Consider the following 27,334-nt stretch of genomic DNA (forward strand, 5'->3'; position numbering starts at 1 on the left):
TTAGCTTTTAGAAGGATTTCTAGAGGACAAAACCAGGATAAATGCAAACACTTTGGAGCCAGCTCTGATATCACTGCTAACATTATACAGGATTTTTCTATAGTTTACCGTTCATATATCTGTAGGTTTTTTATTTTTAGAAATGTGCGCCTGTGTAGAATTTTATAATGTAATGGGTCTGGAACTATTCACCAATTTCAGGAACAGCTTTTTGTAACTCTGTATAGATGCTATAAATCAGATAGGCTTGGAAACTTATCTCCATGGCATTTTGCTTTGTGAAACTGAGAAATCATTACTCATAGTTTCCAGTGGAAAATCCTCATGTCATGTCTAAAGCAGGTCATTTTATGAGCCTATATCAATGGATCAAACTGCAGCCAAGAAATAATGGAGACCCTGTTTTTTTTTTTCCAATGACTGTGCACATAGCAGAGAAGTAAAATCACAGCTGTCAATACAGCATTATATTAATATAAGCAACTAGCTGTGCCCTTCCAATAGCATAGGAAACAGTCTAAAATAAAAGAATTTGGTAGAAGAGTTTGAAGAAATAGGTTAGTGACTGATTTAAGACACAGCCTACAAGGGGGCACATTTTGCTATTTAGCACCAAGAACAGTAGGGCCTCTCTTCTTTGAATTAATATTATATAGTGAATAAATTACCCCCTCTTGTAAAATATAAGGATATTATATGTTATCAAGCATTCCTTTACCATATAAAACACGAGGCTGAAGGCAGGCTGTTTTTATTAGAGATGCACTGAATCCACTATTTGGGATTCGGTCAAATCTCCGAATTCTTTGTGAAAGATTCGGCTGAATACCAAACCGAATCCTAATTTACATATGCAAATTTCATATACATATGCAAATTTGTGGTGGGAAAGGAAAAAGTGGATACAATTTTTTACTTCCTTGTTTTCTGGCAAAAAATCATGTGATTTCCCTCCCCGCCCCTAAATTGCATCTGCAAATTATGATTCAGATTTGGTTCATCCAAGCACAAGGATTTGGGCCGAATTCTGCTGAAAAAGGCAGAATCTTGGCCCAATTCCAAACCAAATTCTGATTTGTTGCATCCCTACAGGTCCTGGTACGCCCAAGGTGACTTGACTTTATTTATTATAATACACAAGTTTCAGTGAGTCATGTGACTCACTCCGATTAGAACTGATGACGTCACTGTGCACTATTTATAAGGATATCATTTACAGAATATTTATGGCTCGTATGTAGTTTAGGATTATAATTATTATTTATATATATTGCATTATAGCCCAGCACCTGCCCTGTCACAAGGCAAATACGTATTCTGCCCATAGGTTCAGGAGTGAACAGATTTCAGAATGTTCCACAATTACTTTCATGCTTCAGCTGTGGATGAAGAACTCCATGTCTAATAGAAGTCATCTTTATTTCCACTTAAAAAAAATGTCTTTAAATAAAATATATAAATATAAAGGTCACCATAGAAGTTAGCACTTGAGTATAACAGATGTCACAGGAAAATATCACTTCAACAAGATTGGCTTTACGGAAGGTCAGAATTGACATGACACGGGGGAAGCTACTCAGTAATACAAAGGGTGGGAGAGAGGTGATGGAATGAGACAGATGGTTAACATTCTTAATTAACACATATCTGTATATGATTGTGTATAGCATACCTAGGGTGTCTCTGGAAATGTAAGATATAAAGCCTTACCCAACAGCCAGCGTAAAGCAGCAGACAGATGAGCACTCGGATGGACTCACAGACTACTTGTATAACATCATCAAGTTTAATAGAAGCCAATACACAAACTCATGTACAACAAACCTGCTAAGAGGACAGCCCTGTGTAGCTATTTAATCCATGAATAAAGAAACTGCTTGGCCCACAGCAGTCTCCGCATGTTATTGGGCTCGGATTGCAACACTGAAGTATTAAAGTAGATGTGCCAAACCTTTCTTTATATCCCACCTCCTCCGCAGATCCACATTAACAGAAGGGCAATTGCATATGACAATGGAGCCAGCACATATAGCAGCACATTGATGCCTGTGCTTATCCAACGAAAGACAGAGAAATGAAGCACAGAGAACTTGAAGTTGTGTAATTACAGTATATATATATTCTGTAAGTTCATTGCAACAATTCATGGTGTCTGAATGGATCTGCCTTCTATACTTCTGAATGGATGTGTAAAGCTACAGCAAATAACAATCAACATATTTCATTAGGATACAAGAATGGTTCTTAGCAGAGCTGTCATCAGAAATGTTTAGTCTTCAGCTAAATATTTAACCTTTGAGTAAGCTGGCAGCACAGCAGTGTGGAGAATGACCTCTAGAAAAGGGATGTTGAATGTAGACCTAGAGCAATAAAGCACACGTTTCTCTTTGGGCTGTCCAGATAAATAGTTGCTGGTGGGATACCCATGATTTATATAAATGTAGGAATCCCACACCAGCTGTTTTGCCTTGGATATCTATAGATAGCCCTGGCTGTTATGTATGGAAATTACTTAACCTAAAACAATGCTCATTTTACAGATCCTCCCAAGCAACGTGCAATATTCCCCTAAAACAGTGATTACCAACCAGTGGCTCCCTAACAACATATTGTTTGCCAACTCTTTGGATGTTGCTCTCAGTGGCCTCAAAGCAGGTGCTTATTTTTAAAATCCTGACTTGGAGCTACCAAATAGCCAATCACAGTCCTTATTTGGCATCCCCATGGACCTTTTCTTGCTTGTGTTGCTCCCTAACTATTTTTACATTTGGATGTGGCTCACAGGTAAAAAAAAGTTTGTGGACCCCTGCCCTAGAGAATCTTTTAATATGGGATGGCAGTACATGGCTTTGACCCCTTTAAACTCTACATTATATTCTGCAAAGATGCTCTTTGTACCCTAGAAGCAAGGAAAACTTGCAATTACCATCTGCTTGAAGCTCTGTACTACCCCTAGTGTCAAGAAGAAGTCATTTTATCTAGTATCCCATAAAGTGTTTTATAGTGTTTTAATCAAATCCATATTGTAAACTACCACTTGGCTTTGAAGAACACCGGATTAGCTGGCTTCATAAGAAGTTCCTTGATAGATAAATGCAGAGGCATGAATAGTATTGCTAACCAAACAGTGAGAGCACATAATATACCCACAAAAATACAAAAAGCACATAAAGGCAGCCCTAAATATGGTAACAAAAGCACAATTTAAAGTCTCTAAAATGGCAACAAGTATGGTGTATTTGCTGCATGGAGATTTCTAGAGAAGAATCATAAGTTACAACTGGAAATCTAGAAAATATATACTCCTTTGTTAATGAACACACTGCTAAAGTGTATGTTGTTGAGTTTAGTGATGGTTGAACAGAATCTGTGTGACCAGAACACCAACAGAAAAAAAGGGGTTAACAACATCCCCTCCTTATGGAATACAGGCACTTTATTTTGGAGGAAACTGTAGGTGTTGAAATACTGGTCAAGCCCTTTGAGGTTTTGTCTGTCAACTTCACTTACACTTAACTACCCCAATGCTGAGAGAGTCAGTGGAGCAACTAACACTGCTTTCTCGTAGACTCTCATTTCAGTATCCACAGTGGTGTGAATGAAGGATCAGACTGTTGATAGTCCTTTAGTAAGAAGCACTTGGGAAGGTTCCTACTGATGTGCTTTGCTGGGGGTTCTCAGGCAGATACTCTCAATCTTGTTCCTTCTTCAGATTTCTTGCAGAAAGTCTAGGGGGAATAACCCTACCTTCCTCCCTGTGGACACTTTGATGTATCCATTGATTTCATCTCCTTTCTGTACCACAATCTGTTATTGAGATAAGTATATAGTGAGGTGTAGTTACCAATATTTTAAATAATTAGAGAAGCAATTTACTTTGATCTTAAAGAAACAAAACATACAAAACACAGGAAGTTTTTTTTTAAAAAAACAAAAATCAGAATGTCCCTAATGTTTGCTATTAAATAGCACTAATGGGAAATGATTCCCCCATCAGCCCTCCTTTCCCCAATAAAAGGGCAGTTTTTAAAAGGTGGTTAATAAGCTCTTTATAAATGACAGACGGTTTATATCAAGGGCTTATTGTCATCTCACTTTATGAGATATAGAGGCCACCAATTATATTGCTGTCTTGCTTCAGTACAAGGACTTATGAACATGAGCTTGACCAACTAGAGATAGACAGCACTCTGGATAAAAGGTGGTTTATTGCAACAGGTCACTGACGAATATCCCTGACGTGTTTCGGGAACAAACTCCCTTAATCATAGGCTTGAAGCCTATTAAAGTCAATGGGCATGCATTAATCGACGCCGGCGGAAATTTGCCGCAAATTTGCGCCTGGCAAATAAATTTGCCCATTACGAATAAAGAGAGATTATAGGGTATAATAATAAAACAAGCTCAAAACTTGCCTGCTATCCTCCATGGTTTTAACCAGAGGCAAAAGTTAATCCCCAGAAATCCACAGAACTGGAGGCAAATGTTGTTTTATATACGCGCTTCAGAAATGATGCAATCCCTACTCTGAAAATGCTAGAGGTAAGCGTGCATCTGTTTTGGCCAAAAGCAAGTGCAATTGCGTCCATGTTGATGCATCAGAAGACATTTTTCCCGACATGATTGGGTGCATGGAGGCAATTAAGCTGTAATTATGGGGGAAATGACTCATGAAGCATGATGTGTAAACATGGCCATTTGCATCCAACACTACACGTTGCTCTTTAGATTCATTTTGCACAATAAGTTAAATTAACTCGTATCATATTAATAGAGAGACTTACCTGATCTTTCTTTAGTGTGATCTGCCCAATTTCTCTATTTCCAACAAAAGACCGTGTGACTTTATGCACTCTTTCTCCAGCTCGGACACGGATAATAAAGTTAGCTGGGAAGTAGCCCGCCTTATCACCAACCTTGCCCTAAAACCAAGAGAACCCAAAACAATATTCTAGGATGCAGCCACCAAGTAACACAAAGTAATATAAGCGGATCAATTGGTAAGTAACCCTCAGCAATGTAATTTGCCATCCCATTTTGGCAAAATTTCACAGTTTTGCTCATTTGTTGGCAAGGTGAAAATGCACCTGTTTCAACAGGAAGAATGCATGAGGAAAATTCACACACTATAGTTTGATGTTATGAGTCAATTTCAGTTTTGTTAAAAAAAAGTTTGCAATCATTAATTTTTTTCCCCAAATTCTCAGTGTAATTCCCTTAATGGATTATCTATTAATGACTGGTTATTTCTAAATAAGCTTTTTTTATTTTCTGAAACATCCATGCCAGTTTCCAGTTCTCCATTAGTGCAGAAATAGAGCTCATTTAACTTGGATGCTCCCTTTGCAGCAGAAGTTCTAAATTTCTACAATTCCTTAAGTCTAAATGGGGAGTCGCTTGGAAGGGTCACAAGTATGATTTTCAGTTAAAAACCAGCAGATGATTTTATCTATTGCACAGTTTCCTAGCCTCGTGACCTCTTCATACTTATAAACTGATAACATCCTATCTCTTTCTCTCAGTTCCACAGTGACTTTAAAATAACTGGAATACCTTCAGCACCTTACTAATGATGCTTCTAGTTCTACGCCTTTGAAGCCAACTAGGACACATTATAACAACCAACTTGTGGCTCACCAGCTGTTTCTGAATTATAACTTGCAGAAGTAAGAAAGATAATATAATATTAAAATAAGGGTGCATAAGAAGAAAACTAGTGTTTGTGCAAGGATAGTTTTTATATTATTTGCTCACCCTCCACCATTCTTCATTGGAGTCATCTATTACAGTGATTCTATCCCCAGCTCTGTGAAAACAAGAATGTAAGAAGGATATTCAGGAAGAAGACATAGATCATTGTATTGCTTTCCAATCCAAAAACAGGGCACAAACCTCTACTAAATAGAATATACACTTCTAGGATAATTAATAAACATATCTCAGATTGTTGTTATGTATTGAATGGTGAGAGTAGAAGACTATATTCCCTCCAAAATGGAAGAGAACTGGAGAACCTTTCAATAAAGGCAATGGTAGTTTGTTGAAGCTATTGAATGTGCTTCAATAAACTACCACTGACTTTATTGAAAGGTTCTCCAGTTCTCTTTCATTTATAATACAAAGTGGAGGTGGTTTCTCCATCAACTGTTGATGAGCCTAAAAAACTTACTAGAAGACATATTTTCCCTCCAAACACTTTATTACATCTGGACAAATTGCAACCAAAATGTATTTATCTTTATCGTGTAAGCTGCAGTTAACATATCAAGAACCAATAGTTTATTTGGGTTACTGTATTGATGCAAATTGTCCCAGTATTAGTAAATGAGCTCCAGTTGGTAATTATATTGTATGGTAATGGGAACAACAAGTGGCAAATATATGAATAAGCACTGCTGTAAATGTTAGTGTCTTGCATGAACAAGAGGCGCTGTATGTTTTATTCCCAACAAGAATCAGAAAACAGTGACCAAAATTCTCAATTTTCTATTGCAAACTTATACTATAAAAAAACCATAATGTCTATAAAACAGCTTAGGTTTACCATAAACTAGCTTTCTGAGAAAACTGAAAACATTAGGATTAGGTAAAAGGTAGGGTTCTGCCAGTCCTGAACCAACAAGTGTGTTTTTTTTATTTGTAGTATTGGTGTGTAGGCAGTAATCTCAGGTAATTTTGCCTGGTCATGTGCTTTCAGAAAGAGCCAGCACTTTAGGAGAGAAATGCTTTCTGACATGCTGTTGTTTCTCCTACCCAATGTAACTGAATGTGTCGCAGTGGGACCTGGATTTTTACTATTGAGTGCTGTTCTTATATCTATCAGGGAGCTGTTATCTTGTGTTAGGGGGCTGTTATCTGGTTACCTTCCCATTGCTCTGTTGTTAGGCTGCTGGGGGGGAGGGGTGATATCATTCCAACTTGCATTACAGCAGTAAAGAGTGACTGAAGTTTATCAGAGCACAAGTCACATGATCTAAGAGACACGTTTCTGGTTTTAAAACAAGAAATTCGGCTATTGTAGTAGTGCGAGAGAACAGAATTGCTTTCTCTGCGCTAGAGACACAGCATCCGCTGAACCCCCACACAGAAAAGGTAAGCAAGCGACGGGCGGTGCCCCAGGCGGCTCCTGCCTCAACGACGCTCCTGTTCACAAAGTCACCAATCAAACAAATCTTAGTCCAATTGGCCAAAAACATGCTAGGCCACATCAGGATAATCCAATCAACTGGCCCACAGGTCAAAGAAAGGATTATAATGGGGGCCTGTGGAGACACTTTCGGAAAGGACCACATCAATGCACCAATTCAGTTCAGTCCCAACAAGATTCCCAAACTTAGAGATATCTGCAGTCCATCAGAAGAGCTTAATACATGGGCCAATATCCTGCCCACAGCTTTCATTAACCTGTGTATGGCTGTTTTGTTTTTTTGTTTTTTCATTTCTTGTTATTTAATGATTTTAAATTATTTATAAATATATTTACTAAATCAACAGAAAATATAGGACTCGTGTATAATGAGTCCTTACATAATATATAAGCTCACAATACAGAAGCATGCCTTGGTATACAAGTGAGCCTACATATTTTGGCTAAAGTGTGGTAGTAGATTGTAAGCTCTTATTTACCTCTTGTATTGGTTGTTTTTGTATGTAAATTTGTATGTTTAATGTATACACACATTTATTGTACAATGCTATGGAATATGTTGGTGCTTTTCAAATATGTGTTGTTATTATTATTATAACAAACACCTTTATACAGGATTGTGTTACACTAAAATTGTAAGCTGCCAATCATTACCACTATTTTTTATTCATTAATGAACTACAAGGTGTATAAATAGGGATACGTTACCAGGAGCACATTACATTTTTAGATATGCAGATATTTGACTCTATTATACTAGCAACAGCACGGCTCTACTCACTGGAAATCTAGATCATCCTTCTCCAGGGCTTTGAAGCGATACACAGCCACAAAATAATGGGACTGCATGAACCCAGGCTGTGCCTTCTTATTCTATAAACACACATGGAAAGAAGCAGAAAGGTTACACTGTGCAATCAAATTGACTAATCTCTTAAATTCACTTAACTTGTCTAGATTTGGTCAATAATGGAATACGCCATGTAAAAGACATGTAACATACAACAAGGGGGTAAGGAATAACAACTGAATATTATTCTGGGCTAGACTGTTCCTGTTGTTACATCAGGCTGTAATAATACTGTCATCTGCACACTGCATGGCTTTGTGAAAGAATGCCTGTAGAATGTGAATGTCCCCCCAACATTTCCACATAAGACAAAATAGATGGCACAATTAATGTTTGCTTTGCAATACTGTAGCCCTCCAACTGATGCTGTTTTGCAACTCTCTGCATCATCTGACAAACTTAAAAACACATATTTTATAGCAAATCTTTCCAACTTCTTCCATATTGTTTTATTACCCCCAATTAAAACTTTATAATAAATAGAGACAAACTCTTTGCAGGCCCTTGTGCAGTCTCTGAGCTTATATGGAGCATTAAAATCATAGGAGTACTACAATTTATATACCACACCCAGCTATGCATTTTTTTTATCTCACTGCAAAACAAGAATTGCCATTGGCCTCATCTATAACACATATTATACAGGTATGTGACCTGTTATCCAGAATGCTCAGGAGCTGGGGTTTTCCAGACAAGGGATCTTTCTGTAATTTGGATCTTCATACCATAAGTCTACTGGAAAATCATTTAAACATGAAATAAACCCAATAGGTTATTAAGTACAAGGTACTGTTTTTATTATTGCAGAGGAAAAAAGAAAATTGTTTTTAAAATTGTAGATTATTTGGATAAAATGGATTCCTGTCTATTGGAGCTTTTCCGGATAACAGATCCCATACCTGTACTATAACATGAGCTCAAGGCAGGAGGAGGTCATTCACAAAGTGCTATGGCAGGAGTTAAAGGAGAAAGAACCCCCTTGTAAAAAAAAACCCTACCCCCACCCCACATAGATCCCCTCCCTAGCTGCTACCTCGGGCAAATGCCCCTAACTTTTTACTTACCCCTCGGTGCAGATTCAGGAATCAGAGTTCATGGTAGCCATCTTCTGGGTCTTCGGTAATCTGAGAATGAGACTGGCGGATCGGCGTATGCGCAGTTGGAGCAATTTCCCAGTTTGCAACAGCTGCGCATGAGCCGAAATGGACGGAAATTGCCGAAGCACGTAAGGCGGATCTGTGCATGCACAGTTGGAGCAATTTCCCAGTTTTGCACGGGGTAGCAGCTAGGCTGTGAGTGAGGAGGGAGTGGGGTCTATGTGGGGTGGGGGGTAGGGTTTTTTTTAATAAGGGGTTTGGTTCTCCTTTAAGGAGAATGCTGCCTTGTGCCCAAAGCCAACGCTAAGTGCAGAGTTCAGCCCTCCCTTAGATGGAAGTGATTTTTGAATGACGTTTGCACCCCTTAGTGCTCTAGCACTTGCATCTGAGATCATAGTCAATGACCCTTAGACTAGTTGATCTTCCAGATGTTAAACATATATTTTTGTAAGATTCATAAATACACATAAATAAATACATACCACCAATATCATGAAATAGCAATGGGTAACAAATGATGTAAATGTATGGGGAGGGCAGAGTCCATATATTTATGTGTTTGCTTTTCATGTTGAGCAAGCTAATGGAACCATTTCTTCCTGCAAATTGTATTTCCAAAACTTTCTTCAGCAGAGCAAGAAATGTGATTGTGGAAAGAATCCTCTGAAAGTAACATGAACTGAAGTGTGAACCTGTTTGCCACTTTCTAAAAATCTTATATCTTGTGTTTTTTTTCTGGAATTCAAGCCAGACAGCGAAACATTCTCTGATACAGAACAAAATCCAGCAGCTCAAGAAAAAGAAAACTCAGCTAAATATCCGTTGCCTCTGGCAGGCAATAAAAAAAAAAGGATATCTATACATAATACAATATGTACTGTAGTCTGCACTCCAAGCACTCAAACTATACAAATGTACAATACTTTAAAAAAGTAGAACAGGTTAAAAGGTTTAGTCCATTGTGTGCAAAGACAGGTGTTGTCTCTTTGTTAGTGAATGGCATAAAACCATCTTTATAGGAAAAGACGTGTTACTGTGTGCAGAAGGATGCTCAGCATTAAAGGGGAATATCATTTTGGGGGGTTCTGTAAAGGTGGCCCTAGATGTTAAAATTTTTAAAAGATTTTTTCGTTATCGTATGACCTAAAAAGACCATTTAAAGGAGAAGGAAAGTAAGCCTTATCAGAAAGGTCCACCTAAATATACCAGTAAACCCTCAAAGTAATGCTGCTCTTAAACACTGCATTTCTTTCCTTCTATTGTTTACACATGGGCTTCTGTATCAGACTTCCTTCTTTCAGCTTGAACCTCAGGGCTCAGACTTGAGCATGCTCAGTTTTCTCCTCTCTCCCCCTCCCTGCTGTAATCTGAGCCCAGAGCTATGAGTGAGCAGGGAGAGACTCAGGCAGGAAGTTAATATGGCAGCTGCTATCCTTAACAAACAGAGAGCTTCTAGAGCTTTTTACTCAGGTATGGTAAACCATTCTACAGAAAAGATATAGCATTCTAGCTTGCATTATTGCAGCTAATCTATTGGCAATGAAATGCCTACGTAGCTATCCTTCTCCTTTAAATGCACAATTTGTCCATCAACAAACAATGCCTATTTCAAGTGATATCATGTAGTTGAAGCTAGGAAATTGTACCTGCCTGGTTGGCCCTGCAACCAATTGGACAATGGATCAATTTCACTGTTAACTATAAAAATGATCTAACCTGACCGGTCAGTGTTTTGCGGTTCAGCAGTTTCGAAAAATTTTCAGCAAAGCGGGGAGGATTTGCTCATCGCTAGTCGTGTAATGTTACAGTTCTTGACAACTGGTAAGTACAAGTTTTTTTAATGGATTGTGCATATTTTTTACTTTTCTCATGAATGAATATGAAGCATAAGAAGTGGGGTTGGATAGGCCACACACTCAGGAAGGGAGAGGAATCTATAGAAAAAAGAGCCCTAGAATGGAATCCACAGGTATCAAGGAGAAGGGGTCGGCCTCGAAAAACATGGAGAAGATCAGTGGAAGAAGAAATCATAAAGATGGGAAAAATGTGGAATGAGAATAGCAACAAATAGATCGGAATGGAGAGTCTTCACGGATGCCCTATACTCCACTGGGAGTCAAAGGAATAGATGGATATGAAGCACAGACTTTAGATTCAGCTTGGTATTTATCTAAAACATTTGTGGAAGATTCGGTATTTGGATACAACTGAAAATCATGGGTTCAGTGGATCCTGTTCCAGTGACAAAACCGTTGTTTCATAGGACTTGTTGTGTATTTTACTGAGTATCAAAAGTTCATTCCAATAAAATTGGCAATTATGTTCATGTATGGTATAAAGATCATAAGCTTTTGGGTGAAGGAACGTGTCATTTAAAAGGTAATGCTTTAATAGTGCCGCCTACTAACACTTCTAATAAATACCTTAGCATCCTGTCCACCTTTGTCACCTTTCTTGTCCCCATCAGGCACGTCTAGAATTAAACAAGAGAACAGGTTAGAACATGAAAGGTTCTAACACTCTCCATTCGAATTCCTCGCACTTCTTTTCATAGACATATAACTAACACACTGTTCTTGGAATTATATTTATTTATGTATCACTGGTGCTCATTACCTTCTCTGAGAGAAAAAGAAAACAAAAACAAAATTGACCTTTGGTGAGATTACAACTCCAACCTTCCCATCAGGATAATATTGTGCAAAGCAGTTATGAAAATAACAAATCAAGATGATAACATAGTAGGCACACTAAAGAAGATCTGCCCAATCTGCAAACTATCAACTCTTGAACTGTCACTCCTGGTATCCCCAGAGAGCCTCAGCTACCAGGGATGGAAGTTACATGACTGAAGAGTTAAAGTTCTTATGAAAAATCATTTCAAGTTAATACAATCTCTACTGACAATCATTGACTCCTCTGGAAATTGGGGGTTGTGCTCACCTCCTTCCAGCTTTCCTTCTTCTGGTTTTGGTGGAAGTTCCTCAGGTTCCTCGTCAAGCATAGGCTAGATAAAGCAGAATAATGCAACTAATAGTCTCATACAAGCACTAGCAGACATTCCTCAACAGAATGCAATTTTAAATAAAAAGTGGCTGTATTTTCTAGTGACCTGTAAGGTTAAATACAGTTTCATGATGGCAGGATGCATAATCACCCATGTACTGTATAAAAAAAACTTGAGCAATCCAAATGAAAATATGAAAACCTCTAAAACCTGTAGAAATTAGAGTTTTTAGGACATTTAGTAGAGAAAAAAAAGTTTGAATGGCTAAAAAAAAAAAAAAGGATCAGCGCAGCGCAAGCTCCCATTGACTCCTATAGGACCATGACTGATTTGACTTGTGAAAGTTTTGTATTAGAGCTTTTTGTGGGTTTTACATTTAATGAATCTCAAATTTTTTGGCATTTTAGAGAAATAAAAGAAGCCACAAATTGTTAGAGAAAAAATATGATTTGTGAAAAAAATAGAAATTCATATGTTAGTAAATTGGAGTCTAAGTCTGAATTTATCTCAATATTTTCTGCTACAAACTCCGATCAAATCCGATCGGGTTTTTTGCACTTATTTTTTACTACATTTTCCCAAAAATTTGCTTTGAGGGAAAAAAAAGATTTTTTCAATTTTTTACCCAAAAACTCACATTTTTGCCCGGAAACTGCACGAAACCAAGCGCACATCAAAAAATCATTGGGATTTCTCCCATTGACTTATATGCAACCTCGACAGGTCTGAGATGCTGGATTTTCTGATTTTTCAATCCTTGGGGTTTGATAAATTCTGAGAAATTCATGATTTTTGAAAAGTCCAATTTTATAAAAAAAAATCACAAATTTTTGTGATTTTTACATTCGAAGTTTAGTAAATAACCCCCTTTGTGTCACATCATCATTAATTTCACAAAAGTGTGTACTGAGATCTGAGCTCAAATGCATGGTATGTCCACATTTGTAAACATACATTGAGGGGCAGATGTATCAAGGGTCGAATTTAGAGGGGTTAAATCCCTCAAAATTCGACTGGGGAATAGAATCGAATAGGGAATTCGGGCGAATTTACACGCTGGCGAATAGTCAAATGGGCAAATATTCGCCCGGCAAATAGTCGAGCGATTGAATATTCGATCGAAGGATTTTCATTCGATCAAATGATCGATTGAATGCCTTTTTATTCGATCAAAAACTTTCCCATAGACTTTTAAAGCAATTTGGTAGGTTTAATCTGGCGAAGTAGGCAGTCAAATGATTTTTAAAAGAGACAGTACTTCGACTATCGAATGGGCGAATAGTCACAGCGTTTTTTCGCTCGATCTATTCGAATCATTCTACTCAGGTGAATTTACGCAATTCGATAGTCGAGGAGCACAAAAAACTCCTCGAAATTCGGGTTTTTGTTCCCTCTATTCATTCACCCGAGCTTAGTGAATGTGCCCCTGACAGTCTGAAACAGTTCACTCTCTTTACTTGACTTACTTTTGTACCACTGTGTACTATCTTTATAGTATGATGTTACTGTATAATACCTGTTGTCTCAAGTTTGTATTCATTTTCTATTCATTTTCTCTAAAACAACGCAAATAAGTACTGAACACGGACCTATCTAACTCATATTGGTTACTTACATTCTTCTTGTCATCCTGTCCTTTCTTTCTTTCTTTATTTGCCATAATGACCCCTATCCTCAGGGTATCAAAAACTGGATCCGTACGATTAGCAGCAGCTGTGAGCCGACAAAGCAGACAAGATACATTAGTTGTCTGTAGCCTGACTGCACCTCTCTACCATCCATTCCATAAAAAGCCATTTGCAGTTGCACAACATGTACAGTTCATTACTGGGCAGCTAAATGGAGTTCAACACTACATTGCTGTAGTAGCTCTGTCTGCCTATTATAGAGAAAGTGTTGTAAAAAGACTATTGCACATATAGGCCTATGTTCTGCCTCGCTATTCCAGCATATTTCATCGCTGGGGGGTGTTTGGGAAAGGCAGTGGCTGATCTGCCAGTTGAAATACACCAATGGATAATGCACCCCATGTGTAATCAGCCTTAGAATGATATGTGCTTTTATTAAACTGGATAATTTAATTACATTCTTAGTCCTAATTACACATTTATATATACATACACATTCCTGATTTAATCATAGCACTCGGGAAAGAAGCATTGTTGATACTGAACTAGCGATGCCATAATGCCACCCTGTGGTCGCTGCTCGGAATAGATATTGATCGTTTGCTCCTGTGAAATTGGTTTTGTTCTGTCATTTATCTTCTTGCATAGGTGGGTGCTGGTAATACAAAAACAATCAGGAGAGACCTCTGCAGCCCAGCGACACCACGTACCTGCTGTGTCAATAAAATGATTACTTTTTCTATCATTTATTTTCTCGTTTTCAATCTGCAGGATGATAGAGGAGAGCAGACAGAGATTTATGTACAAATTCTGTAACAGTTACATACTGTAGTAACACGATTCACTCCCGCAATGATCCCATGCCCTTTTGCAGAATGTTTATTGACTGAGAACAGGTGAACTGAAACTTATGAATAAGCACCTGGCATATCCAGGGCAGCTATTTCTAAATAAATGTATTGATACAGCTGGTTTTAGGGCAAGCAGTATGGACCCAGGCATCAACTGTTCCACTCTGGTAGACAAAGCTTTGCCAATTTCTGTACTGCACATTTGCCCTGCTACAATAGGCGCAGATTGTGCCTGGGACACTGGAACAATATGATGGCACTACTTTCATATCTAAAGTACCCCATTATTTTTTGGAGAAGGGGTGCACAGGCCTGGGGTAGAAAGTAAGCAATTTGAATAATCGGGGGGGGCCAAACAACTTAGCACAGCCCAGTAATTCTACCTTGTGTTCTCCTTTAAATATACAATAAATTATATATTATATTGGTCACTCTGATGGCAAATAAAAAAAAATGATATGATTATTTATAGCACCTTCAGCTATTGTGACCTGTCCAACAGAAACCTCGGCATAAATGGCTTTTATAAAACACTCAACAGCAGGGTTACCGTGGACTTTACTGATCAGTGAATAATGGCAGAAAGCAGGACAGGTCTGAATTTCAGGTGGTCATGTGACATATCACTATCTGACCAGGGAACAAATCATTTTAATTCACCTTGTTAGTGGCTTGTAATTTGGGATTTTTTACTTTGGGAGAAAGGTTATAAAATGGACAAACCTCCAGATCACAGATGCAGATCAAAGGAACCATCAACCTGCTCCAATGATCAAAAGAGAAGTTCACAGTTATTTGCTAAGGTTGAGTTTCTGTTGGACTATAAAGGCAGAATTTGAGTTACATAAGAAGGCTTCAGGGGTATGTCTGCACCAGGCTAAGACTCATTCTTAAATATTAAAGATATCCAGATGGCAGATGCAGACCTGAGGACCCACCACCTTCTCTAATGTTCAACATAATCTTATGGCTGAATAGGTTATAGCAATAGTCCGTTTTAGTCCTTTTCTCTTTATTTTATACATGAGTTGCATAAAGGTGCTAAGGCCAACTGTCCCCTTGTGCTCTATATGCAGATACTGGTAATTATGGTCTCAGCAGCCATCCATATCCCAACACACTTCTAGTTTCCATGTACCTTCTCACTGTGCATTCCTCATGGATTATACACTCCTTCCTAGTGATAGGCGAATAAATTTGCCGAGATGCACATTTCGCATTTAGCCGCCAGTGAATAAATTCGAGAAACTCCAGCAAAAATTCGCTAGCATCAAAACCATCACACGGCAACACTATTCGGTCGCCCATTGACTTTAAAGCCAGCGTCTAAATTGACTAGATCGTCAAAAGTAGTGCGGGCTTTAAAATTCGAGTTTGACAAAATTCGAGTTACGCTTCTTTCGAAATCAAAATACATGTCAATAATGTACCCCCTTCTTTAATCAATTAGAATTTGAGAAGTAGCCTCAGTTGTATAAAGGCACTTGGGCCTTTTGCTTTAATTATCTTGCATGGTATTGTGTCTATTATCCCTTTATACATTGTATATGGTTCATTTGGAGCTGGTCAGATATCAAAGCCATTAAAATATATTTGTCCTTTCTGTACCCCTTCCCCCCATGCATAAAACTATAAATAAAGATTATAAATATATATCTATATATATATATATATATATATATATATATATATATATATATATATATATATATATATATATATATATAGATATATAGATATATTTAGATATATATTTGTCCTTATAATGAATTGAATCTGAACCCTAGTTTGCAAATTCAAATTTGAGAAAACATATCAAGAAATTTCATAATCTCTGATCCCATTTTGTATATAAAACTTTATGGGTTCCAGTTGGATTTTACTCTGGATTATCCAAATTCAATTTCTGCAAAAAGTGCTGAAATTTCTAACTGAGACCTGATTCCTGTGCTTCCCTACTGTCTAGAGTCAGGGATCCCCAACCTTTTGAACCCTTGAGCAACATTCAGAAGAAAACGGAGTTGGGGAGCAACACAAGCATGAAAAATGTTCCTGGGTGGTGTAAAATAAGGGATGTGATTGACTATTGGTAGCCCCTATGAGGACTGGCAGATTACAAGAGTCTCTGTTTGGCAGTACACCTGGCTTTTATACAACCAAAACTTGCCTCCAAGCTTGGAATTCAAAAATAATCACCTGCTTTGAGGCCACTGGGAGCAACATCCAAGGGGTTGGAGAGCAAAATGTAGCTCATGAGCTACTGGTTGGGGATCAATCACTGGTCTAGACAGACATACAAACCAACAGATAAAAACCATGGTTTAATTGCACTTACAGAAAGGCATTAGTTCCTTTACACAGGCGTATTGTTGGTTACTGTATAGTGGAGAACTGTATGCGCGGCGAAATCCAGGAGGCTGTAAGAATTTTGGAGAATAAAGAAACTGAAGCTCAGGGGTATATTTTTTAAGCAATCATGGAATGACATGACCACTACATTTAAGTAGGGTAACTTTAATTTCCCATTTTCCCATTTAAAGTCAAATGAAAATAATACAGTAGCTATAGCTGACATTATAAGGGCATCATTTTTTGTTGTTCAAGGAATATTAAAGCTTTACTTTTATGCTGGGCAGGCATGATGGTTTGAGAAAGAGCAATGGTGCATTTCTGCTGCAATGCCAGATCCCCAACTGCGGTCTTCATCAGGGGAAAAAACATCAAAATTACAAAAATGGATATCCCTTTTTGTACTTTTGATGTATTTTTCCCCTGATGAAGAGCAACTATGTGGTCGAAACATGTAGGGACAATTGCTGATTTATGTATGTTTTTGATACAATAAATGTTGACTTTTTATAGTAAATGCATGTGCAATCCTTATGCTTATTTTGTATTGACTTGTTAAGGAGGCTGCAAATGGGCAGTCTCCATCGGATTAACAACTCAACATCTATTTGGGTGTGCGCATTCCAAATTCTAGTTCTCTATAGATCCCCAACTGCCACTGAGCACACAAGGTACCACAGCACACAGCGCACAGCAGTTACTTGGCACTAAGATATGGTATGGTATGTATGGTAATTTAGGAGCTTAAATATATGGGTCCACAGCTGGGCTCCATGATGGATTAACTACCTTGATTCTTAACTATAAATATAAATGATCAGATTCCTAATAGAAAAACACGAGAAATAGTGGTTGTCATTACTTACTATCTTCCCAAAGCATTTCTGGAACTCCACATAGGACTGGCAGTGATGGTGAATGTTGGTTTTGCAGTTTTTGCATCTCAATCCAAACTTGTTGTTTACTTTAAAGAGAAAAAAAAGATTTATATATCGGCAACCCTCTGATTTTTTATTCAATAAAATAAATGTTTTATATGGTTTATTTTTATCAAACCATACATATACTGTAAGGGACAGATTTATCAGGGATTGAAGAAAAATTCAAAGTAAAAGAATTCGAATTTCAAGCTATTTTTGTGTACTACGACTATCGAATAGGCCAAAATTCGATTCGAATTTGAAAACAATTTGACTATTAGAATATAGAAATTTATCATGTACTGTCTCTTTAAAACTTTGACCATTCACCATCTAAAACCTGCTGAATTGCTGTTTTAGCCTATGGGGGACCTCCTAGAACCTATTTGGAGTCATTTGGTGGACTTTGAAAAATCAAATTTTTTTTTATAAAAAACTTTGAATCAAAGTAGATCGAATACAATCTTACTTCGATTTTTAACAATTTGAATACAGCCTATTAACCCGCAGAAAAAAAGTTTGATAAACTTCAGTTGGTCTTTTTTCCTTCAAATTTCGAAGTTATGGGTGTTCAAAAAAAACTCCCATGACTTCGAAATTCGACCCTTGATAAATCTGCCCCTAAGGTAAGTAAGATCAAAGTCCACCAATTGACTCCAAATTCTAGGAGGTCCCCCATAGACTAAAACAGCAATTTGGCAGGTTTTCGATGGTGAAAGTCAACGTTTTATAGAGACAGTACATGATAAATTTCGATATTCGAAAAGTCAAATTTTTTTCAAATTCTAACAGGATCTCTTTAATAGCATAAGTCATATAAAAGTAGTGTAACTAGTGTTGCCCCTGCCTGGTATTTTCCTGGCTCAGCTGGTGAAATTGCTACTTAATGACAATATTATTATGAGAAGAATAAGAATGTGATCATTTATAAGGCTTGGCAAATAGGAATACAATCCTAGGGTACTGGGATAGTGGAACCCTATGCCTTATTACTTGGAGAAGATTATTGGGAGCCCCATTTAGTTGCTGTAATGTGTCTTTAGGGTGTCCAGGTGGTAAGGCAGGATAAGGAAGGATGATGCTTTAGAAAATGGGGCAGGAGACACCAAGCCCATAGCCTGTTGTTTTAATTAGGTATACTAATGGGGTTATTTATATAAGTCTGAATGTATCGAAATATTTTCTGATACAAACTCCAATCAAATCCACTCAGGTTTTTTACGCTTATTTATTATTACATTTTCCAGAAAATCCAATTTTCACGTTTTTTTTTTTAATTATTTTTTCATCCGATTTTCCGGAAATTTCACACGAAAACTTCGGGGCATCGCACGAAACCCAGCGCACATCAAAAAATCATTGGGACTTCTCCCATTGACTTATCTGCAACCTCGACAGGTCTGAGATGCCGGATTTTTAGATGCAGACTTTTCCATCCTCAGGGTTTAATACATTTTGAAAAATTTGTGATTTTTTTTTTAAAAGTCTGATTTTATAAAAAGAAAAACACAAATTTTTCGTGATTTTTTACATTCGGAGTTTAGTAAATAACCCCCTTATAAGTCCCTACATAATGGACTGCTTGCAAAAAGTACAGTCCCACATTTATACTCCTGTTTCTAAATCAAGCCAAGTACCCTTTCTATTATGCACAGCCCAGACGGCACTACTATTGCTATGCTTGAACCCCAAAGCTCATATCAGGCTGTATATACTAGAATCTAGACATAGATCTGACAATACCACCACTGCAGTTTGTAGCAATTAGATATAGTATATGCACACTCGCACACAAGTTATGCCGCCAGCATGAAACTACTTGTGGACATCACAGTCGATTTTGTATACAGGCTGCATGAAAAGAGAGGGAACATTGGTCTGTATGTGACTGTATGTTTTATTAGATCTGGTATAATATTCCTGCTCATGCACAAATGACCTGACCTCAGTCACCACACTACAATAAGGACTAGGGGGCCCATTTACTTAGCTCGAGTGAAGGAATAGAATAAAAAATACTTCGAATTTTGAAGAAAAATCTTTCGATCAATGGATTAAAATCCTTCGAATCGTACGATTTTTCGTTTGATCGTTCGATCTAACTATTTGTGGTAAATCCTTCGACATTCAAAGTCGTAGGATTTACATTCGACAGTGGAATATCGAGGGTTAATTAACCCTCGATATTCGACCCTAGGTAAATCTGCCCCTAGGTGTGAAAAATTGTGTATGAAACATGAAGAGACAATTCTTTTTCTCTATAATGTTGGGTCAAGCTGCCACCTAGTGAGAACTAATAGTAAAGTCTCATCATTCTTGTATTGCCATTATATATATATATATATATATATATATATATATATATATATATATATATATATATATATATATATATATATATATATATATATATATATACATTACTATTAAATACACACATGTAAACTCCCATTTTGCCCTTAGGATAGTGAATAAAAGAAACAAGAGCACCCAGGGCAGAACCTGAGTATAACTCACAGACAATCATCCTGGCACACACATCACAGAACTTTGGCTTTTTAAGGTAATGATCCTTGAACTTGTGAGGTTTGTCATTGACTGGCCTTGGGGGCTCTGGGGGAGGTTCAGTTTCCTCTTCTTCCTCATCTTCCTCTGATTCATAGATGTAGTAAATGATGGGACCAGAATTGGGCAGCTCCCCATTTTGTTGAGCATCAGGGACCGGGGACTCTTTTTCTTCTTTTGCTTTCTTCTTAAACATTTTAGTTAATTTCTGCACCTGTAAGAAATGATACATAAATCAAATATTTCAACGGTAAATTCAGAAATACATGCATGTCATTTTCAAAAAATCTGTCCTACAGCACCTTTTAATTATACTGTATAATAAAAGGTGACAGGTTTAGCAACCAATCAGCAGGCAGTATTAACTAATCATATCTGAGTTACTAGACCTGGTGCAAATATAGAGCCTTGAATCACATTACTGATGATGACAGAAGTATAGAAAGGCAACGGTGAAGAAAGGGTTGGAGTTATTATATAACAGATATGTTCATAAGTGCCTGTTTGAAAAAATATGAATTACTTGTATTATATTGTGCAATGCCTGTACAGGGTTTTAGTATTTGCAATGTAGCTTTCAGCCAGTCGCCCTTGGAATCTTGGTAGTTGTAGTTTAATAACTGATGAATGGCTGTGGGTTGGAATTCCTTGATTTATACAAGTTCTACTATTCTTACTGGTATTTGGTCTGTTACTGGAACTGTCAAAATACTGACAAAATATTTCATACAAACATAGGGAACCATAGTGTTAACAGTTCCTGTTATTCCCCCAGTTGCTAGTGAGAAGCCTCTGTATCTGTTATATTATTTACATATCAATGTTATTGGCCCAAAGGTTAGTGACCATTTCCATCACACTTTAATATAGGTTCTTCTTCCTCTTTGTCCTCTATCTTCTGAACTAGGTGGATGTGTCTGGGGAGCCTGGAGTTTACAAGGTCCAATAAAGCATTCTCCCCTAGAGGTGTAACCCCTGTAGTGAAGGTTGTGGAACAGGGACCCTGTCAGTGTCGGACTGGGATGCCAGGGCCCACCAAAAAATCTTAGGCTGAGGGCTCACTTTCCAACCTATTATACCTCCTCGCCTCACTCAACCTCTTTATTCTCCTAGGCTCTGTTCTCTAAATACTATTCTCTATTCTTCCATTATTAAGCCTCTTTGTTGACATAAAGAAATAGGGAATGACCATTAAATAGGCCAAATGGTTAGAAGAAAGAGGTCGACTGACCCCTGGGCCAGGCCTGGACTGGCAATCTGTGGGTTCTGGCAAATGCCAGAGGGGCTGCTATAAGGTCCCATAGAAAGTCAGTATTTAGTACAGGACTAGCTTTGTCAGGAGTATGGTCTAGGGACTTAAGATAGTAAGGCAAACTAGAATGAGCAGCTTTGTGCTCCCCAAGTAGCTGAAGGTAGCTCTTCTTAGGCATCACTGGCCTAAAGTGAAGGAACCACAGTGCAGCACAGTGCACATGCCCTGAATAGTTTCCACTGGAGAGAAACTGGTAATCTAAAGATGGTAACCTAAAGTTGTATCATAAACATACCAAGCATCTCCACAATGGTCTCACAGAACCCTTATCTACCTATGGTTGCATGTGATCACATACAAAACTAACTCATTGATCTGTACGTATTAACTCTGTGTCGTGGTTTACTAAAACTGCTATTATTTTGTTTGCTAGAATCTCTGGTGAACTATTTTCATTTCAGCACTGCATTCGTGGGGTGGATTTGCACAACACCATCTCCCTTCCTTCTTCACTTAGTGAGGCACATTTAAGTCAAGATATTATTATTATTATTAACATGTATTTATATAGCGCCAACATATTGCGTAGATAGGGTCACACTTCATTATAATGTTTTTATTTTTTGACTGTCAGTTGTGTCATTGAGTTGCTTCTATTTTTTTATACAATGAGATGGATCTGACTTGGGATCTAACTTGTTTTGGTGACATTGTATAGATGATATCTACAATACAAACTAATATCCAGGCAATTTCCGCACATATCCTTTGAAATTAGTGTTGCTGTTTGCAGAATCTCTTTCTGGAGCATGGGAGCCCTGCAGAACTGCACTGGGTTTTGTGGATAGTCCAATCACAATTAAGCTGAATACACCTGGGCTTTTCCACCTATCACTGCTATTTTGGTTGTAAAATACTCCAAAAAGTATTTTGAATACTCGGTGTAGTTTAACTTTAAAACTCCTTCCTCAAATAAAACCGAATAACAAGAAAAATTACTCCATGGCAGTATCTGTAATTACTTCTATGTTATGGAACATATAAATGTGCTTTATGGAGCTTTTTCAGAGCTGATCCTAAAATAACTGCAATAAACTTGTTTATATTGGATTATCAACTTCATAAAAGAGGAAGATGGTATCAGCCATACTGCTTCTGAGTCCTAACAAGCTTGAAAAAGAAAAAAGCATCAGTGAATATACACTCCCCCCGCATACAGTACATCTCATTTACATCTAGGTACTCAAGCTTATCAGGCCAATAAATATATTGGGAGAAGATGGATTTGCTAAATATAGTACAGAGTCTTAATAATCTGAATTCTTCAGTTAGATTTACAATAACATATGATGAGCAACGAATCCAATTTTTGGACGTTGAAATTTACAGGAAGGACAATGGGTTGGGGTATAAATTATATAGAAAATCCACAGACAGGAATACTTTGCTTTAGTCTACAAGTTTTCACCCACCTAGCTCCAAGAAAGCAGTTCCCTTTTCACAGTTCTTGCATACTACCCACAACAACTCTGATAAAGACATCTGCCATATACAAATACAGGAAATCTTTAATTGCTTTGAGCAAAGGGGTTACAATCAGTCTGTATTGAATACGTCCCTACATAAGGCCCGCACTCATGTGTCTCAGCAACGTGACCTAAATCCAAAACTATACTTGGGCGAATTTGACCTGTTTCGTTTCGTCAAAAATTTGCGCAATGCCATACAAGTCTATGGCCGTCATTTTCGCGGCAAAACAAGTTGCAAAAATTCACCCACCCCTATCCAAAACTTGATTCTAATAAGCAAAGTCGCTTTATTGTTACATCACGGTATACTACAGGATCATCTGAAGTTAAAGCCATTGTAGATAGTCATTGGCCAATATTACAGAGTGATAAGAAGTTATCAAAATCTCTGATACAAAAACTGATGTTGGGTTACAAACGGGGTCCCAATCTAAGAGATTTGTTAATGAAAACTGATCCTGTTCAGTGTTTTGAACCTAAAGGTGGTATTCTCAGTAAATTAAGGAAAGGTTGCTATCTCTTTTTTGAGAATTGGGACCATAAGGACTTTAAACTTTATTTTTTATTTTTTGAATTCTATTTTTGGACTTGAATTTACATATTTGGAGGAGGGGATACTTGTGTGTAACACATTTAAGGATGGTGGTGGGGGTTTACAGAACACCTGACGAAGGGGTACGCCCCCGAAAATTGTTGGCTTGAACATTAAACACGAGAAGAATCCCTTCTTAAGCATTCTACGTGTGCTGGAGTTAATTGCTATTACTATCTGAAAACAACTAGTTGTTTGAAGGTGAACAACCACTTTAACATATGTGGGCAAGACCCAAAATATGCTATAAGAAAGATCCTCCATTAAAAAGGCTTTTGAAACTGGTAAATTCGATCTACCCCTGCCTCAATATTTTTTAAAAGAAGGACATGCTGTAGGCTTCCCACTTTAAGATTTATAGGCATTGATTGAATCCCAGAACCAAACAGGGGAGGTGACTGGGATCGATCGCTATTACAAAGAGAGATATACTGGATCAAAATGCTTCATACTGTAGTTCCCAGAGGTTTGAACGAGTACTGTTCCTTTATACCCTTTTTTTTGATGTATAGTTAAATTATGGTAACCTCTAGTGTATCACTGAAATAGGTATTTAAGTATTTAAATACTTGATGTATTTGCTACCATTTATATTGTTACATTTATTTACTGCGTTAGTTATAATTGTTTCAGGTGTAGGATGTTAATACTATGTATCTTTGTTTCACAGTTTATTTCCCTGAATTGATTATATCATGACAACTGAAACTGTGGGCACACGTGGGTTAACACACTCAATTGAGAATAGGGTGTGGTTTGCCGATGGGTCACTGGTGGGTAAGTCCATTCAGTTACTATATATATATATATATATATATATATATATATATATAGATAGATAGATAGATAGATAGATAGATAGATAGATATAGATATAGATATAGATAGATATAGATATATATATATATATATATATATATATATATGTACTGAATCCTAATTTTGCATATGTAAATTAGGGGTGGGAAAGGAAAAAGTGGGAAAAAAATTTTTACTTCGTTGTATTGTGACAAGAAGTCCCTGCCTCCCTCTAATTTACATATGCAAATTAGGATTTAGTTCAGCCAGGCTCAAGGATTCGTCTGAATCCTGCTGAAAAAGGGTGAATCCTGGTCGAATCCCAAGCTGAGTTTTAGGGTCTAGCAGAAATGTTATATGATGGACCTTCTTGGGTAGGAATGTAAATAAAAGTGTTATATTATTCAGCATGGTGGAATATGTTGGCAATTGTTATGAATAATAATACTGGGTAAGAACTGTTAAATATAAAAATGTAAAATATAAGTATCTTAGAAGTCACCAAGAAGATCTACTGTAAAATATAAGGTTATTATAAGAAGCCAAGTAATTCCATGACCGTATAAAAGCATAATCCCGAAGGAAAAGGGCTTTTATGCAGGACATAGAACTCGAAGGTGACTTCTAATATCCTCATATTTTACAATAGGGGGCACTTTATTACAATATGCAAGTTTCAGTGAGTCATGTGACAGAAATGATATCACTAAGCACCGATTCTAACTGATGACATCACTAAGCACTGTTTATAAGCATTTTATTTACAAGGTATCCATGGATCTTGTGAATTAGGAAGGCTGGGATTTTGTCTTGTGTATTTCTAAGGAAAATATCCATATTATTGTGATCAACTTTAATATATATTATTTTTTGTTGTTTTATTAAAATGGCCAGACAGACAGGTTCTAATGAATATCACTGGTCAACAGCTGTTACACAATTGTTTGCCTTTGAAACCCACTGTGAAAATAATGACTTCTTTCTGTTTGATCTTAGGGAGATGATCCTTTCTTTTGCTGATCCAACAATAGATGTGGGCAATAAACTTCTGGCAGATTTATGTGCCCAGTAACCATCAACTGACCCTTTGTCCTGACAGCTCTTAAATAGTTCCTTTAGGAAAGACATCATTCAACTGTATAAAGGCTTTAGCCCTTTCCCAGTCCAATTAGATTCTAGTTAATGAATTCAGGGTGCAAATAATAGTGCATGTTTGCCCCCCTACTGTATGTTTTTGGACAAAAAACTTTATATAGATACTGCACTCTGTTCAACATAATGTGGTCATTTGTTAAAAATGGATATAGTACGTCTCTTTGCTAATATTAGAATGTGATTAAACTCCCCCAAACAAGTCCTTTGTGGTTTAGGAGTCGTTGACTGACTGTGATATATTTATATCCATGGGTCAACTGTTCCACAACTTGCGTCATATTCCTTCTTAACTACTGCCCGGTGGATTTGAAGATGTGACTGTGCCCATACAAACAGACAATGCACACAACAGCTGCATCTAGTACAGCATTGCTTGAATGAGATAAAGGGGAGGGATATATAGCCTTTCCCATTTCACTGGTTTCTGAACTACCAGCAGCACAGGATAATGCTGTGACGTGTACTTATCATTACTTATGGTTAAAGCTATATATGCAGTTAGATGTCACTGCAAAGATGTCAGCTTTGCAAAGGCCATACCAATCTTTATCAAAACCAATTTGGGTGGTGCCCTCTTGATACAATCTCATCACTATATACATTACCCTGGATGTGCTGGAGCTCATTATCCCTCAAATATGTATAACTAAATAGGTAAACAAAGGTCTGAATTCAGTTGTAGACATAATGGAAACTAATTAAATAATTGAAACAAAAATAGTAGATTTCCAAGCAATTTAAGACAACCATATCTACCACTCTAAAGAGTTTCTTGGATTTCCTAAATGGTCCAACAAAAATGTAGTATTTTTTTCTCTACAGTCTTATGTTTGGCATAAAAAGGCAAGAAAATGTGTTGCCCATCTAAATGCATGGAAAATATTACAAATGATGTCGGGAATGGGGGCAACCAGCAGATTTATGACATGAAATGGAATTGCCAATTTTTACAGACATATTGGAATGACTTTTTCGCACGTATATCCAATTTTCATCAGTTATCATTATTCACCACAATCCAACACTAGTTCTCTTGAACATAAGAATGGAGAAAATACCAAAAGACATTAAAACCATAGAAGTCATTTATAAAATCCCATGCTGCACGTGCTAGAGAGCAAAGGGTGCATAGGATTTGAGCGCAGACAGTACCTTGCACTGAATATAGGGCAATATATATATATACATAGATAGGCAACTGGTAAGTACATGGCTCTGTAACATCATGCACCCTGTTGCACTCCCTAACTTGGTATCTGAATTATACACAAGTTAGGGGACAGGATAGGGGATGTCAATATGCCTCCCCCAGCTCCTCGTGGATACAGTGCAGGTAGCATTGTATTATTCAGAGAGGCACAGGTGTTTGTGCTCCACTTTGTGTGCATGACGAATGTAAATGGCAGGAAAAAAATGAGAAAAAAGGAATAACAACTACTTTGTTTATAAATGAGCAAACACTATAGCTTTCCATTCATACTGTAAGTAAAAGCATATAGCTATAGCCATCTGTAGTGAGGTGCTACAGGCTGACCAGCCGGGTCTGATTATCTTCAGGGGACTAATCAGGAGCCCTTAAAACCAAGGCTAATTA

General features: G+C 37.3%; 1 protein-coding gene across 1 annotated transcript in view; it reads right to left on the reverse strand.

The window, feature by feature from the left end:
• Positions 1–1,402: 1,402 nt before the first annotated feature.
• The window catches only part of stac3.L (SH3 and cysteine rich domain 3 L homeolog), a 38,416-nt gene continuing 12,484 nt past the window's right edge, over positions 1,403–27,334 (reverse strand). The window contains exons 2-11 of the mRNA XM_018247457.2: positions 20,367–20,628; positions 17,796–17,893; positions 16,916–16,997; positions 13,717–13,814; positions 12,038–12,101; positions 11,518–11,567; positions 7,929–8,020; positions 5,755–5,806; positions 4,785–4,922; positions 1,403–3,807 (exon numbers count right to left, since the gene is read on the reverse strand). Of these exons, the coding sequence (XP_018102946.1) occupies positions 3,709–3,807; positions 4,785–4,922; positions 5,755–5,806; positions 7,929–8,020; positions 11,518–11,567; positions 12,038–12,101; positions 13,717–13,814; positions 16,916–16,997; positions 17,796–17,893; positions 20,367–20,610 (1,017 nt within the window). The 5' untranslated portion in view covers positions 20,611–20,628 and the 3' untranslated portion in view covers positions 1,403–3,708. The remainder of the gene's footprint in view (positions 3,808–4,784; positions 4,923–5,754; positions 5,807–7,928; positions 8,021–11,517; positions 11,568–12,037; positions 12,102–13,716; positions 13,815–16,915; positions 16,998–17,795; positions 17,894–20,366; positions 20,629–27,334) is intronic.

Source organism: Xenopus laevis, chromosome 2L (genome assembly GCF_017654675.1).
Source record: "Xenopus laevis strain J_2021 chromosome 2L, Xenopus_laevis_v10.1, whole genome shotgun sequence".
Classification (NCBI taxonomy): Eukaryota; Metazoa; Chordata; class Amphibia; order Anura; family Pipidae; genus Xenopus; species Xenopus laevis.